The sequence below is a fragment of the Aptenodytes forsteri genome, unplaced genomic scaffold (assembly GCF_000699145.1).
Source record: "Aptenodytes forsteri isolate BGI_AS27 unplaced genomic scaffold, ASM69914v1 Scaffold55, whole genome shotgun sequence".
NCBI classification, from domain to species: domain Eukaryota; kingdom Metazoa; phylum Chordata; class Aves; order Sphenisciformes; family Spheniscidae; genus Aptenodytes; species Aptenodytes forsteri.
In genome coordinates this window covers 5,240,452-5,254,131 of record NW_008796063.1, presented here as the reverse complement: position 1 = coordinate 5,254,131, position 13,680 = coordinate 5,240,452, and the positions used below count along the sequence as shown (strand labels likewise).

Genomic DNA, 13,680 nt, shown 5'->3' with positions numbered 1-13,680 from the left:
AGGCAGGGGGACGGTGACCGCTGCTCGGGGACTGGCTGGGTATCAGTCGGCAGGTGGTGAGCAATTGCATTGTGCATCACTTATTTTGTATATTCTTTTATCATTATTATTATTATCTTCCCTTCCTTTTCTGTCCTATTAAACTGTCTTTATCTCAACCCACAAATTTTACCTTTTTTTCCCTGATTCTCTCCCCCATCCCACTGGGGTGGGGCGAGTGAGCGAACGGCTGTGTGGTGTTTAGCTGCCTGCCGGGTTAAACCATAACGTATACCAAAAGTTAAAGAACTAAAATACTACACGGCAACCTCTACTGTCCTTCTTTAGGACCACATTCAGATCTCATGTACTTTAAATATCAAGTGACGTAATTCATTTACTCCAGATTTATTCCTGATGTAAGTGCAATCAAATCTGCCTGTCAGTCTCACTCAGGTAAACATTTCAGCAGGGATTTGGTAGGATTTGAATGCCCTTAAAAAGCCCAAAATCTCATGGATGAGGTCCACAGAATATCTGATTACTGATTATTACTTCCAGCAGCAAAGAAAGCATTTCTTCTTCATGATGTAACAAGACAGCACTCCTTGCAATTTTAAAATGCACCTATATAAACCGGATACTGGGATTACTAGCTTCAACCTTTCTGACCAGTTTATTCAACCTTAGGTCTCCAGTAACACACCTTGCGCAGAACCAGCGTTCTCCAGTGACCGGTACAGTAACACAGCTTAAGCCGAGTGACAAAACATAGCAGCTGGGTTTGTACTTTGACCAGCGACTGCTCAGTCGGGTTTCGTGCAGCACATTCCAGTGTGCCGAAGTGTTAATCCTGGAAGGCTTCTAGTATAGCAGCTACTGTATGCATATCTCACTTCTCTAGCTGCTCAGAGAAAACATTGCAATTTGATTTAATTGCTATGTTGACTTATAACAGTATGTTTATACTGGATGCCTGCCAGCTGAAATGCAACAGGTTTGCAAAATGTATTTCCTCAGAACAGCATGATATGCAATGTAATAAGGAAAGCAATCTTCCAGTGGCCCCAATTCTGAAGTTCATTTCAACTCCTCTGACTTGGAAGCAATGCTACCAATTCCGAAGAATTACACCAGCCTAATTGATATGACAATCGGGCCTGGAGGCTGCATTTCGCAGGTACAACAGTCACACTGCAGCTTCGGAAAGGGAATATTACTGTAGGAAATGAAAACGATTAACAGCTTTTTGTATTACGGGGATTGTTTGGTCTATTTAATATCCCTAACAAAAGATGTATTATTTGTTGAGCAATCCTAAAAGGAAATCAAAGAGAAACTTAAAGAATGTTGCTAATCCTTTGTCGCTATAAGTATGACATTTAAAAGCCACTAAAAAGCTGTGCTTTGGCAATCAAAACAAAAATATTATCTTCCCCATGACCTTGGCTGCTAGATTTCAGCCCAGCTAGCAGCGCCTATGTCTTTGAGCCAAAAGATATGCTATAGGAATGTTACAGAAGCTGAAAGGTGAGCGTACTTGTTTTATTTCTGCAGAGCACTATCTTTGCACTAGACCGTGACTACCAGCTTATTTTGTGGCTGGCACTGGGATGGGTCGTTTCTCTGAGGGCTGCAGGAGCCAGGAGATGCTCCCAGTGGGTAGCATTATTTCTACAGCAGCGAGTTTCAGGAGGGATAGCAGGGCAAAAGGTACAAACAACGTGGTCAGGAGTGTTTGATCAGTTAATGAACAGGATTTCATGAGACAATTGCCTGCAATTCAAGGAGACTGGATTTCGTGACCCCAAAAATCTCTTCTGGCCTGATACCACCCTGATGCTGATTGGTTCTACTTTAATAAAGACTTTAACCGCGAACTTCAGCTACTGAAAGAAACAGGCATGTGGCTGTTATCAACCCTGTACTGTGATTTGTAAAAACAGAAGAAAAGAAAAAAGATGTTAAAAATATCAAGCAAAATCTAAAGATGGAACAGAACAGGCTTTTATCCATTTCAGTCAAAAGTGAGTTCACTAGATACAGTAGTATTTCTTTGAATGGAACAAATAAACCTCAAAGATTTTATAATGAATACCCTTTCTACACATTTCTACAAAGCAGTCTATAAAACTGGGAATGAGAGATGTCATTCTTAAACACATGCCACAGGACACTTTTCTCACAACTTCAATTACAAGGTCTCATTTTCTATTCGATCCTATTTGGATTTTCCATAAGGAACTGTAAAAACCTCTCTCAAAATCCTGGCACCAGCGTATGCAATAGGAATCCTAACACTGACTCTGCTGGAGCAGAATCTCCCCCTTCAAGAATAAAGCCTTGGGAGGAAAAAAAATAGTGTGTTGGTTTTGTTGCTGAGCCAGCTATTTAACTCTACCAGCTAGCAGAAACAAAGGGAAACCAAATAAAACTATAAAGCGCATGTTCCTTTTGGACAAATAAGCCAAAACCCTTTGAAATTTATGGCTCTACACCATCCCTACCTGACAAGTCATACAGAAAGCTGCAGCTGCAGATATCAGCGATCACGTAAATAAATTTTATTATGCTGTACAATACTATTACAGTTAGACACACTAATCATGGGAGAAGGGGAGGTTGCTATTTTTTTCCTGTCCCATATGGTAATAATTTTGTATGACTGAACTGTTATGAGCTAAATAAAACTGCACATTAACTGTAAGATACATTGCAAATACATTAAATCTTCCCTGGAGTTTAGCAAATACTCGCTTTTTCTATGATGCATTTCGAATTAGCAAAGGAATCTACACTGGGCCATAGGATTTATAAATAGATTTGGCTTCTTCTGCAATACTTTATGGGCAATTATTTCAGAAATGAAGATGCAGAGCCACAAATAAATAAAATAATTGCAGCTGATCAGGCTTTATTTACCGCTATCCCATTTCCCTGACTGTTAAGCTTCCCTCCTCTCATTTGCTCCACTAGCCTGAATCAATGACCAGATGAAGAGTTGTCAGTTAATGTCAAACACTGAGCACAAAGGGTGCCAAAGACAGATTCTAGTTTCCCTATTTCCAAATCCTGCCTGGGCCTTTCTGGAGCTGGCTTGCTCCCTGGATAAATTCAACGTGGAATTGGGAGGCTGGGAAAGGGCGGAGCAAGTCAGATGAGCTCTGCAGGGTTTCAAGCAATTTGCCAGGGAGTACATTTTGCTGTGACTCCCCTGCAGAAGTCTCTTCCAAAGGTCTGGAGACCTCCCCTTCCACTAGCAGATGCCTGGCTGTGTCAGGGGAGGGCTCGCATGGCCTCCCCTATCTGCCACCATCCTGCTCAAACAGGTATTAATTCAGTTTGGAAGATACTGAGTACAGCTATGTATAGCAAAAACAGCTTTCCAGGTAGTTCAAATGAATCAAATCCAGGTAGAGACTGGCCTCACGCCTGCGTATTACCCTATATGCACCTCACACCATTCAGCTTTCAGTACTTCAGATCTCAGACAGGGTGGGAAACTCAGGATTATCAATTTTCCTTGGGATCAGGCCTGAAATCCTACTGATACAAACTCTATTCTCTAAAAAACAGTGGCACAGTTCAGTTTAACACAGAGATGCAACTCGTATTGCCCCCTCCAGCACTGGAGAGATGAACTGAGGCCCCAGTTTTCATTTGCAGCTGGGCACTCAGTGCTGTTTAATGGTTCTGTTACCTGGGATTCATGAAGAAGGTTGCTTGTGTGAAGAGGCTTATCAACTCAGGAGAGAGAAAAGCATAATTTCTCCTGCTTTGAAAAGCCATGGAGCTGATAACCCAGTAACAACTGAAACACATAGGATGGACCACATGGGGATGTCCTCCAAGGGCTTCCTTCAACAAGCTGATATCAGAAGTAGCCAGCAGGATGATGTTTTATTAAAAAAATTAAGCTATTTAGAAAAAAATGTCCTTTACACCACCAGTCCTGATGACCAGAGATGTATGGCCCTGATCTCTATAGCCTCCTGTCCTGGGAAGGCACACCCAGCTTTGTGAAGCCTGGATCAGAAGGGTACCCTGCAGAAAAGAGGGAGCACCAGAAACAGCCTGGAAGGTGTCTAGGGCCTGAAGAAGGTCCTACAAGAAGAGGTCTCATAGCTTAAAGCCTGATTTTTTTTTTGTAGTTCTAGGCTGCTTATTTCTATATAAAGAAATGATGCTGCAAACCTCTCCCAGAACTTTAACAGCAGCCCATAAGCTGGTGAAAGAGGCCAATGGGACCAGATGCCAAAGGAACTAGGAAGATTTACACTAGCTGAGCATCTGGCTCCCTGTTCACTGTTACCAGAATGAAAACAAATGCTTGCAAACATCCTTATTCAAAATCACTAATGTGTTCAGCGATGCTCAGCACAAATGCAGCAGTGTTGCTACTGTAAGGTGTGGTGCCTGGGAACACAGCTGCTGAATGCTCTAATGCTGCTTTTTCCAGTGGTGTATGCAATGCAAAGAGCAGTGAGAAAACAGGGTGTTGCTGCCCTTCAAATCAAGCAAAGGGAATGATTAAGACATCATCGCTTTCTGTTATTGTTCTAGTGGATGGTAGTAATTGCTTCTACACGGGAACGTGGCTATACCTCTATTGTCATCCATCATCTTGCCAAGGCTGTGTATAGTACAGTAGAAATGGTGAACTTTTGATTTGACCTCATTAGCATTCCCAGAATTACAATGTCATACCAATGATAAAGATTGAGATTATCTGCATCTCAGCAAATGGAGAAGAAACAAACCAGACACTATGTAAAGAGCCAACAGCACAACCACAATTCTGCCAAACACTTAAAGGCTGCTCGAACCCGCCTGGTTCTTGATTTCGCATGTGGGACAGGACGGAATTAAGAATTGTGCCTATATACATCAAACTTGCAGATGTAGAGGGATGGACCCATGCATTGATGATCTGAGGATCTGAGGATTCAGGGAGAGGGCAGAGAGGAAGGGAAGACATTGGAGTAGATGCTCTCTGATACCACCTTCCCTCTGACTTGTCAGTATTATCTGTGCTTCCTCTGACCTCTCCCAGGCAACCAGTGATCCACTAGAAACATGGAGAAATTTGTGTGCAATTTGGGAAATAACACAGAGGCAATAGGCCTTTGCACAAATGCCACGTGCTGCCTGGAAGTTCATAGGATTTCCTTGTGATTCCCAGCATAAATGCACATAAGGAGGGTTCCTGTTCAAACGTGAGTTGAAGGAAACTGGGACCAATTAATTGGCCCTTCTGGCAGTCAAATAAGATCAAGTCAAACCTGTACTTGTCTGAGGTCAGTCTATAGCAAAATCTATAGTGAAACAGGGAATTTCTCAGTCTCCAGCCGGCAGCTTACCCCCTGAGCTGTGCTCCCCGCTATAGCTGTAACACAATGCCAACACATATTCCAAACCACTCATTCTCGGTTACTTTAGTCTTTTATGGACCATCCTAGAGGAAATTAACTGAACTTCCCTACAGTGGGAACAAAAGAAGGAAATGAATTTATTTTTCCAGTGGTACCCTTGACACAGATATTGAGTAGCTTCATTAAACGTTTTGCAGCCCCGAGTGTCTTTACTAAACCCTCTACAACAAGCACAGAGTCATTTTCCTTATTACAACACAAACATACAGGTCAGGATGCAGGACTCATTTACATCTGCTTTGTATCTGAATAACTTCCCTCATCTCAATGGGATCTGAGCAGGTGCAAATCAAGGCTGCATCATCCTAGTCCTTCCCTTTCTCTCTAGATTCATTACCTTGCAGTACCACTCTCAGATAAACTCATTTACACAGTCAGCATAGCCACAGCCAAATGACTAATACAACCCTTTAATACAAACAACAATAAATCAACGGATTAAATTATAATTTATCAGACAAATACTATTTAGCTCTTCCCAAAGCTGTTCTGAACCACCTCTCTTGTCTGGCCATATTCCAGAGGAGCACTGACACTAGACAAAGCTCAGAGCTGTGACTAAGTTTACATAAGAAAGAAATGCTGAAAACATCCTGTATTTATGATGGGAGATTTCACAGAGATCAGAGTGAATAACATTCCTGACAAGACTATAATATATCTGAAGCCTCCTCAGTACCTTTTCCAAAGACCAGTCTAGCAGGGCAAGATTTCAACAGCCCCTGAAGCTCTACATTCAGCAGCAAGTCTAGGGAACCAGACACATTAACCTTGAGAGATACTACAGCAAACTTTTAATGGTTTAGAAAATGGCAACAGGCTATTCTACCACAATTTCACTTTACAACACAGACTTTTTTTACTCACTTCATTGGTTTGAACAATGCTTGTCCATAGTTCTGGAACGTCATGATCAGCTTCAGCTGGGTGCCTCCTGATTTCATCGCTGTGGGAAAAAAACAAAACCGCTTTAAAATGCTACATGTGGATCTACTTACATTCAGCTTCCTTGAAACAAAACCACGTATCTTTTGCTCTGTATTAGATTCAGCACTGCAGTATCTGAGCACCAAGCAGGGTAATCCTAACTGAACAACAGATTATTCAGCGGGTGCAGAGTACAGGGGTCTTTGAGCTGCCGACCAGGACTAAAAATGGATTGTACTCCCTGACACGTCTTTGTCTTCTTCAATTGGCCACTATGGGCTCCATAAGCACCCTAATTGAACGGCATGTATAAGAACAGACCATTGGAGTCTTGTTTTCTCCATCTTCAATCGCTTTTGGAGCTCCTTTTAACAAGGGACACACATTGGGAAAGGAGATGGGGTGCTTTTGAAGACTGTAGCTGGGATGTACAGTGCAATGCGCAGCAGACACCTCCTTAATTAAAAGTATGAGCAGATACTACAGCAATCTCTGATCTCTGCTGCGATTTTAATAATTGTTGCTGAGCAGTAGAGATATGTAAATTCATCTCCTCTGTGCACAGTGGATATGTATCCAAGCCCATCCATTAACTTCAAGGGATCCCAAAGTGGCTCATACACGAGAGCAGAGCTGCGCAGAGTGGGTCGCTGGCTCTGCTGGGAGGGTAGGAGAGGGCACGTGGAGGCGGCAGGGACTGTGGTCCACACTGCACACCGAGGACCTTCTTTGCTCAAACGTTAAATGCGCTCACTTCCCAGTTGAGAGCCAATGGGAATTTAAGACTGACATTTATTCATACCAGTCTGAACAATTTGGACAATATCATGTTAACAGCCAGATAATAGTGTTTCTAAAGTCAGAGCAAATTTTTTTATATATAAAAGAATTCATAAAAATGCATTTTACTTGATGATAAGGTTACCTAAGAAAGATAAATACATACTTTGGCAAACCAGCTGCTTTTTTACCATCTCAATCAAAACTGCTCTGAATAAATGAAATGACCTATACCCTGACTCCTTAATTCACTTGTGTGTTCGGTGAGGCAGGCCATGGCAGTCGTGTCTGTGTGGATGAGTCAGTCCTTTAAAAATGCTTCCTACAAATGATCAGATAATCAATCCCTTTCTTTACAGTTCTGACAAAACCTGTGTCAGCTGGAGAACTACATAAATGTCAAGTTACCTTGCTCTGTAAATTTTGGCTTAGAGCTGCCCTTGTTCCACCTATATAGGTTGTATATTTTTTTTCTCTAACCAATGCCATTAGCTGCACATCCTTTTAATTACTCATCTCTGTGCCTTATTACTGACAGGTCATCAGCTCTCTTTCGGCACTTCTAATCTATATTTTTGCAACAAAATGCTATGTAAATCTGGTCAGTGTAATTATACTTCCCCTAGAATAAAATCCCTCCTGCCTTGCTGTTTTGCTGACCCCAGCCTTCTCTTGTATTTCCAGTTTATCCCAAAGGAACAAATAAATAATTAGTTAAATAACTTGCACTGAACACGTAAAGCAGAAGCACATGATTTTCACGTATTAAACTCCCTCTCCTGTGCAGAATAGGTCAGTTGGTCTGCACCTGAGGGAAGGAGTAGGAATAGACCTTTTTATACCTACCCCGGAGCCTGAAGGCAATGAGAAGCAGCAATCCTCCAGCCAAAAACCTACATGTGCTGCCCTAGGACCATCAGAGCCCAGCTATGCACTCTGGAAACGCTCCTGGTTAGCCTGGAGAGCAAACAGGCAGCTGGAGCTGCCCTTGCCTTCTGCCTGCTGGGACCCACGGCCATGCCCAGGACGAGCCCCCAGCACCTCCCCTGCCCAGCTGCTGCCGAAGTCGTGGGGTTTGCCGAGCTCTTTAAGGTATAACCTGTATTTGCACCCCTGTTGACATGGGCTATCTCTGTTTAGGTCACTAATATCAGCCTCAGTACCAAGGGGCAGAATTGCCTCCTTTCTGTCAGATATAACTCTCCCCACCTCCACTGACCTCTGAGCTTGCAGACTGCTCACACCAACTGAAGACCAAATGTTTTTTCTCTAAAATTGATGTAATTTATGCTTCTTCATTCAATTCTGAGGAGCTCAGGGCTTAGAGATTGGCTCCCTCTCCTCCATGAGACGTATATGTCCAAAATGTATCAAAGATCCTGTAAGCCCATCAGAGAAAAGGGAAGGATAGAGCCTATTTTGAGGTACAGCAGGGAAGCCAAGCGTTTGGCAAAACACAGCAATGCAAAGCAGAAGAAAAAAGGATGTTGTAGCATGCCCTTTTCTAAGCACAAAGTTTCAGATACACTAAGAGGACTGGTTTCTCAGCAAATTGAAGCCACTCGACAGATAATGATTTTGTTAGCAGCCGAACTCAACAATGAGTGCGTCATCACCAAGTGAGGAAATGTATGAAGAAGATTAACAATTCAGAATAATTCTTCCATGAGACACAAAGGCCTGGTTTCCTGTCAGAAGGAATTGAGCTGAAGTAAGACAAAAGCATCTCCCCGCTCTTTTTAGATCCATCATATTGTATTGCCTTAATTGGTTGCAATAGTAGCCTCGACCGAACACAAGTTTTGCTGGCATGTTGTCCCCCCACTGCTGCTAGGAGTAAACTTTGGACCTCCCCAAAACAGAGGATGACATTGGTGGGAACAGTGTCCCATCATGCCTCACAGCAGTGTATTGCTGGAAGCCACATGCATCGTGGACAACAACCTGTGCCAGACCTCCATGTTGGCTTCCCTCCCCATCATCCAGACTCACGTGCAGATATTCCCACTTTGGCTGCTCGTTCAGGGTCACATATGTGCTGGCCAGGCTGGAGGTGATTCAAAGCCATCCTCCAAGTCCAGACTAGTTAGAGTCTAACATGCAGTCTAATCTCCCTGCAGAGAGGGAAACACCTGAGCTTAGACTGTCCTTCTGAACTCAACAAAACCCTTCACGCACCTCTAAACTAAGCAGACTTGGGAGCAGTCCAGGGTGCCCAAATCTCGGGGGTGGCAATGCCATTATCTGTCGAGTGGCTTCAGATCTCATTGGAGATGATTCACTCGGACCTCTAGGTCAGATTACTTCCCTTGTCCTAACTTAGCGTTACACCTGCCTACTGGCTTCCCTCTCATTTTCTGAGCTGTATTCCTCCAGGAACTCCCTTTCCTGCTCAGACCTCAGTTAAACATGTCCCTCTGGCCATTATGGCCAAACAGCGGGAGCCCCGTCATCTTCCAGGAGCTTATCCTGAACGAACATTGTTTGCTTATCTGGCGATACCCTTGTCCCTTCACCTACTGCCCATAGGAATGTTTCTGAAGAACTGATAATACCCAGAAGCAGCATATACAATTTTCCAAGAGATTGGAGGATGGTAGCATCCTGTCACGTCTACAATTAGCAGGCTTAGCTATTTTTAAGAAGCCCTTGCAACGTAAGGCTGTACTGACTCCACGGGAAACTCTAGTCACACTCTAAATTCACCTTTTTTTTAAGGTTTCTGAATATACTGTAACATCACAGGTCATGAACAGCTCTGTAAAAGACTTATAAACCTGCTGGCTCCCAGCAGGTACCTCAAATCAAGCCTTATACAGCTCCTGGACGTACTGGCACACTGTTAAAAACAAATCCCAATACAATCATTACTTTTTATCTTCAGGCAACTCAAAGTCTCTCTTTTCCCCCCAAAGCAGAAGGAAATGGAAAGCAGTATTAACCTTTCCTGTTAACCCAGTGCAAGGGCTTTCGGGTGTGAACAGAAATCTTCCTAATTTTAGGAGGCTTTGCAAAAAATTCCCTGAGATATCTTTTTGCTTGAGTGTCTGTCGGATTAGAGTCTTGTCCAAAGACCAGTGAAATTGGTGAGATTCCTTCTGTTTTCTCTGATAGAGTTTGGATCAAACCTCCAAAAATCCCCACTCGATTTACATCTATGAGCAGGTTGTCACGGCCACATGCCATGTCTGCTACTTCCCCACCTTGTCCTCTCACCAATACAAGAGCTGAATTCCCTTCCTGATCCACAGGCACCATCCGCTATAAAAGACGCACTACCTATCATCTCTCAATCATCTTTTTATAACTGTATGCTACAGGGTTTCTGGCTAGCGTCTGGTACTAAACTCCTAGTAGAGACACAATGTTGCCCAAAGGGATTTGACCCAAAAAGGATTTGGAATTTGAATTGGTCTGGCTTTCCAGCTCCTCTGTTTCCCTCACCCTACTGGCCTGTCTAGACCGTATGGTCTTCTGATGGAGAGCGAGAGTCCCAACAGGACCTCTGAACCTGGCTTTTGGTCAGAATCCAACAAACATTTTAAAATTTATTTAATTATGCAATGCTAATGCCTAAGAAGTGAGATCCAGTCAAAGCCTGGGATGCAGTTAACATCTGAAACAGGACGTTCAGATCCATTTTGGATTCCTATTTATAGATCAAGCTTAAATCTAACATAAACATGTTGATTGGCTTTAACAAGTAATACACTGCCCCAGGCTAGAGACATGGCCCTGTACAAGCTGTAAAGAACATATTTCAAAACAAATTCAAGCCCTCATCATCTCTTAATTTGTTCTTGTTCAGCCAATTCTGCTAACTTGTTTTTAAAGGCCTTTCTTGGTTTAGTCAAGAGAGTAAAAGACTTCTGGAGGGGAAGAGATCTGTGAAATCATTCAGAGGCTTTGTTGTACATTTTAAGTCCCCTCCTTTCATCTGGAATTGTACATTAAATCAATCTGTTGACTCTTGGCAGATTCATTGTTTTCTTACACAGTAAATCAATGGTGCTACATTCCATTATGTTTTTTATACATTCTCAACAGAACTTTTTCCCTTCCTTTGGATGAGATTTTTATAATTTCCTTTAGCACCTGAATTTAGGTTCAATATTTAGCATCCTGTCTTTTCCTTTTTTTTTCCCCCTGACTTGAAGCAGAGTCCACCTTAGTTAATTGCAGCATTTATTCACTGCGTGAGTAATCTTGCGTGCTTGCTTTCTAATTACTGCCTGTACAAACCGAAGGCATCGCAGGTTCAGAAATTAACTCAGTCAGGTAATGTTTCCAAACCTTTCCCACCATGGAATTTAAAGAATCAAAAAATAAAACCCAGCTAAACACAGGAATTACAAAAGCCTATTCTGCTCGCGGGCAATCCCACAGCACAGCTCCTCTGGACAGCAATGCAAGCAAGATCAAGACCACACTGCCTCTACAATGCACCATGCCATATTTGTTGTTAAACTGCTGACAGTGCTGCCACAATTATGCACAGACGTCTTGTAAATATGCAAGAAAATAGCTAACTATGGTTATTTATGCATGCAATAAACAGTTATGAAAGGGAAAGGAAATGTGCAATTGCCTGTGCATGTGCTGCTTCTGAAAACTGGGTTTCAGTGCTCAGTGGAAAAACAATTCTCTCTAGGTTCCTATTTATGGCAAGAGGAAATTTTCAGTGAATTAAATCAAATTAAGAGCTATCCCTTTATGCTGAACAAAATGAATAGGAAATATATATATTGATGCAAGGCACAGAATACCTCCTCAGCTTGAAAGCTCTGGGTAACCCTGTCCTTTTCAAGGCCAGCTCTAGGTGTCACTGCGGGAGCTGAATGTGATGCTCCTACCCATCCATGGATTTGTTCCATTTAAACTTTAACATCAAGAAAATGTCACCTTGGTGCTCCCTGCTCTTGGGAATTGCTTCTGTCACCGTTTTCATTTTAAAATAACACTGCACCTTACAGAGTCGTGTGAGCGGTTTGGATACATGGCGCAGGATCAATCTGGTCACCACTCTGCTCCAGAAATGATGCAAGCCCAGCACAGAAATTACAATGTGGCTAAGAAAGTTGTTTAGCTGCAGTTTGGATCTAATTACTGTAGGTATCAAGAACCCGCACAGCGAATCACCTAATTCTATTAGAGCCAAAGCAAATCTGAATACTGGGAAGAAAGCGGATAAAGCAGTATCCCATTTCATCTAATGCATGTAAGCTTGTGTATTTAACTGTCCCGCTTGCATAAAGAAGCCTGAAGATTGGGCATTATGAAGATTTCCAATTATTTTATACTTCTAACCTGGCATCTTTGCAGCTGCCTTAAAAAAGAAAACAAAAAGCAAAAGAACAAAAATTGACCATAAGGAAAAAACCCAGACAAATTAGAAAATATGCAGGAATATGCAAAAGAAAGTAACAGCCCTATAAATGTCCTTTGGTCAAATATATCGCTCTCTATTAATCAGCTTACATGCTGTTGAATCCCTGCTGCTGCTCTGCAGTAAAGCTGAAAACTGGCCAGTATTATTTTAAAACATATATTTTTAAACACCCGAAGAATTTGCAACATAAAATAAGAGATGCTGCACCATGTAAAAAAATATAATTATATTAACAATATGCTCTTTCTTGCTTTGTAACCTGACTGAAAGCTTCTGAAACCCTACAGAGGCAGGCAGTGGATGCTACCAGCAAAACTCAGATCCTGGCGTCTTTATATTGGCAGAAGTCCCCTTCCATTTCCATAGGCTTGATTTTAGACTGGGATTTATGTGTAGGAATCATTCCCTGTCCATTCCCACCGCAACCGATACCAATACCAAACGTACCTCATGTTTTAGTTTATGGAAATTATACTGAATCATTGATAGAAATCATGGCTCTATGTTTTTGTTAGGGGCACAAGAGGCCCCACCATGCTCTGAAGAGCCTTGTTCAAACATTAACAGAGAGACAATCCCATAGGAAATCGCTAATAACAATCATAAATCTTCCTCTGTGGGCCCGTGGCCCTTTCCCCCCGTTGATCTGAAAGCTCTATCAAAACCATAATTAATGGAAACCTCACGACATATCTAAATGACATATTAGGTGAAATCATGGCCCCAGGGAAGTAAATGGAAAAACTTCCACTTACGTCACCAGGGTCAGGATTTCACTCCTATTTTTTATGATAAGCATTTTGCTGCTAGGTTAACTGAAGCATAGAGAGGTGAAGCAACATACCCAGAAGCGCAAGTGAAGATCAAGCCCAGAAGATCAAGAGAAGAGTGAGTACTAAACAATTATTTCTCATTCCTACCTCCCTTTTTCTCCCACCAGCTTCTACATCCCTACATCAACCTTAACCATCCCACTGCTCTGCAGAAGTGACAGACTTCATGGCTCGAATGCTGCTGAGTTTGCTGCAGACACTGCTCTCCTCCTGCATAGACAACACAGCTGAGCTCTAAAGTGTTGAAGAGGTAATGTCGGGGTTTAACCCCAGTCAGCAACCAAGCCCCACCCAGCCGCTCGCTCACCCTCCCCCCTCCTGCTGGGATGGAGGAGAGAAT

The 13,680-nt window shown here is 42.5% G+C and overlaps 1 protein-coding gene across 1 annotated transcript in view; it reads right to left on the bottom strand.

Moving 5' to 3' along the window:
- The window catches only part of FAM20C (FAM20C, golgi associated secretory pathway kinase), a gene marked incomplete at its 5' end in the record, with an annotated part of 60,384 nt that overhangs the window by 44,153 nt on the left and 2,551 nt on the right, over positions 1 to 13,680 (bottom strand). Inside the window, one exon of the mRNA XM_019473999.1 lies at positions 6,279 to 6,357. Coding sequence (XP_019329544.1) covers positions 6,279 to 6,357 — 79 coding nt within the window. The remainder of the gene's footprint in view (positions 1 to 6,278; positions 6,358 to 13,680) is intronic.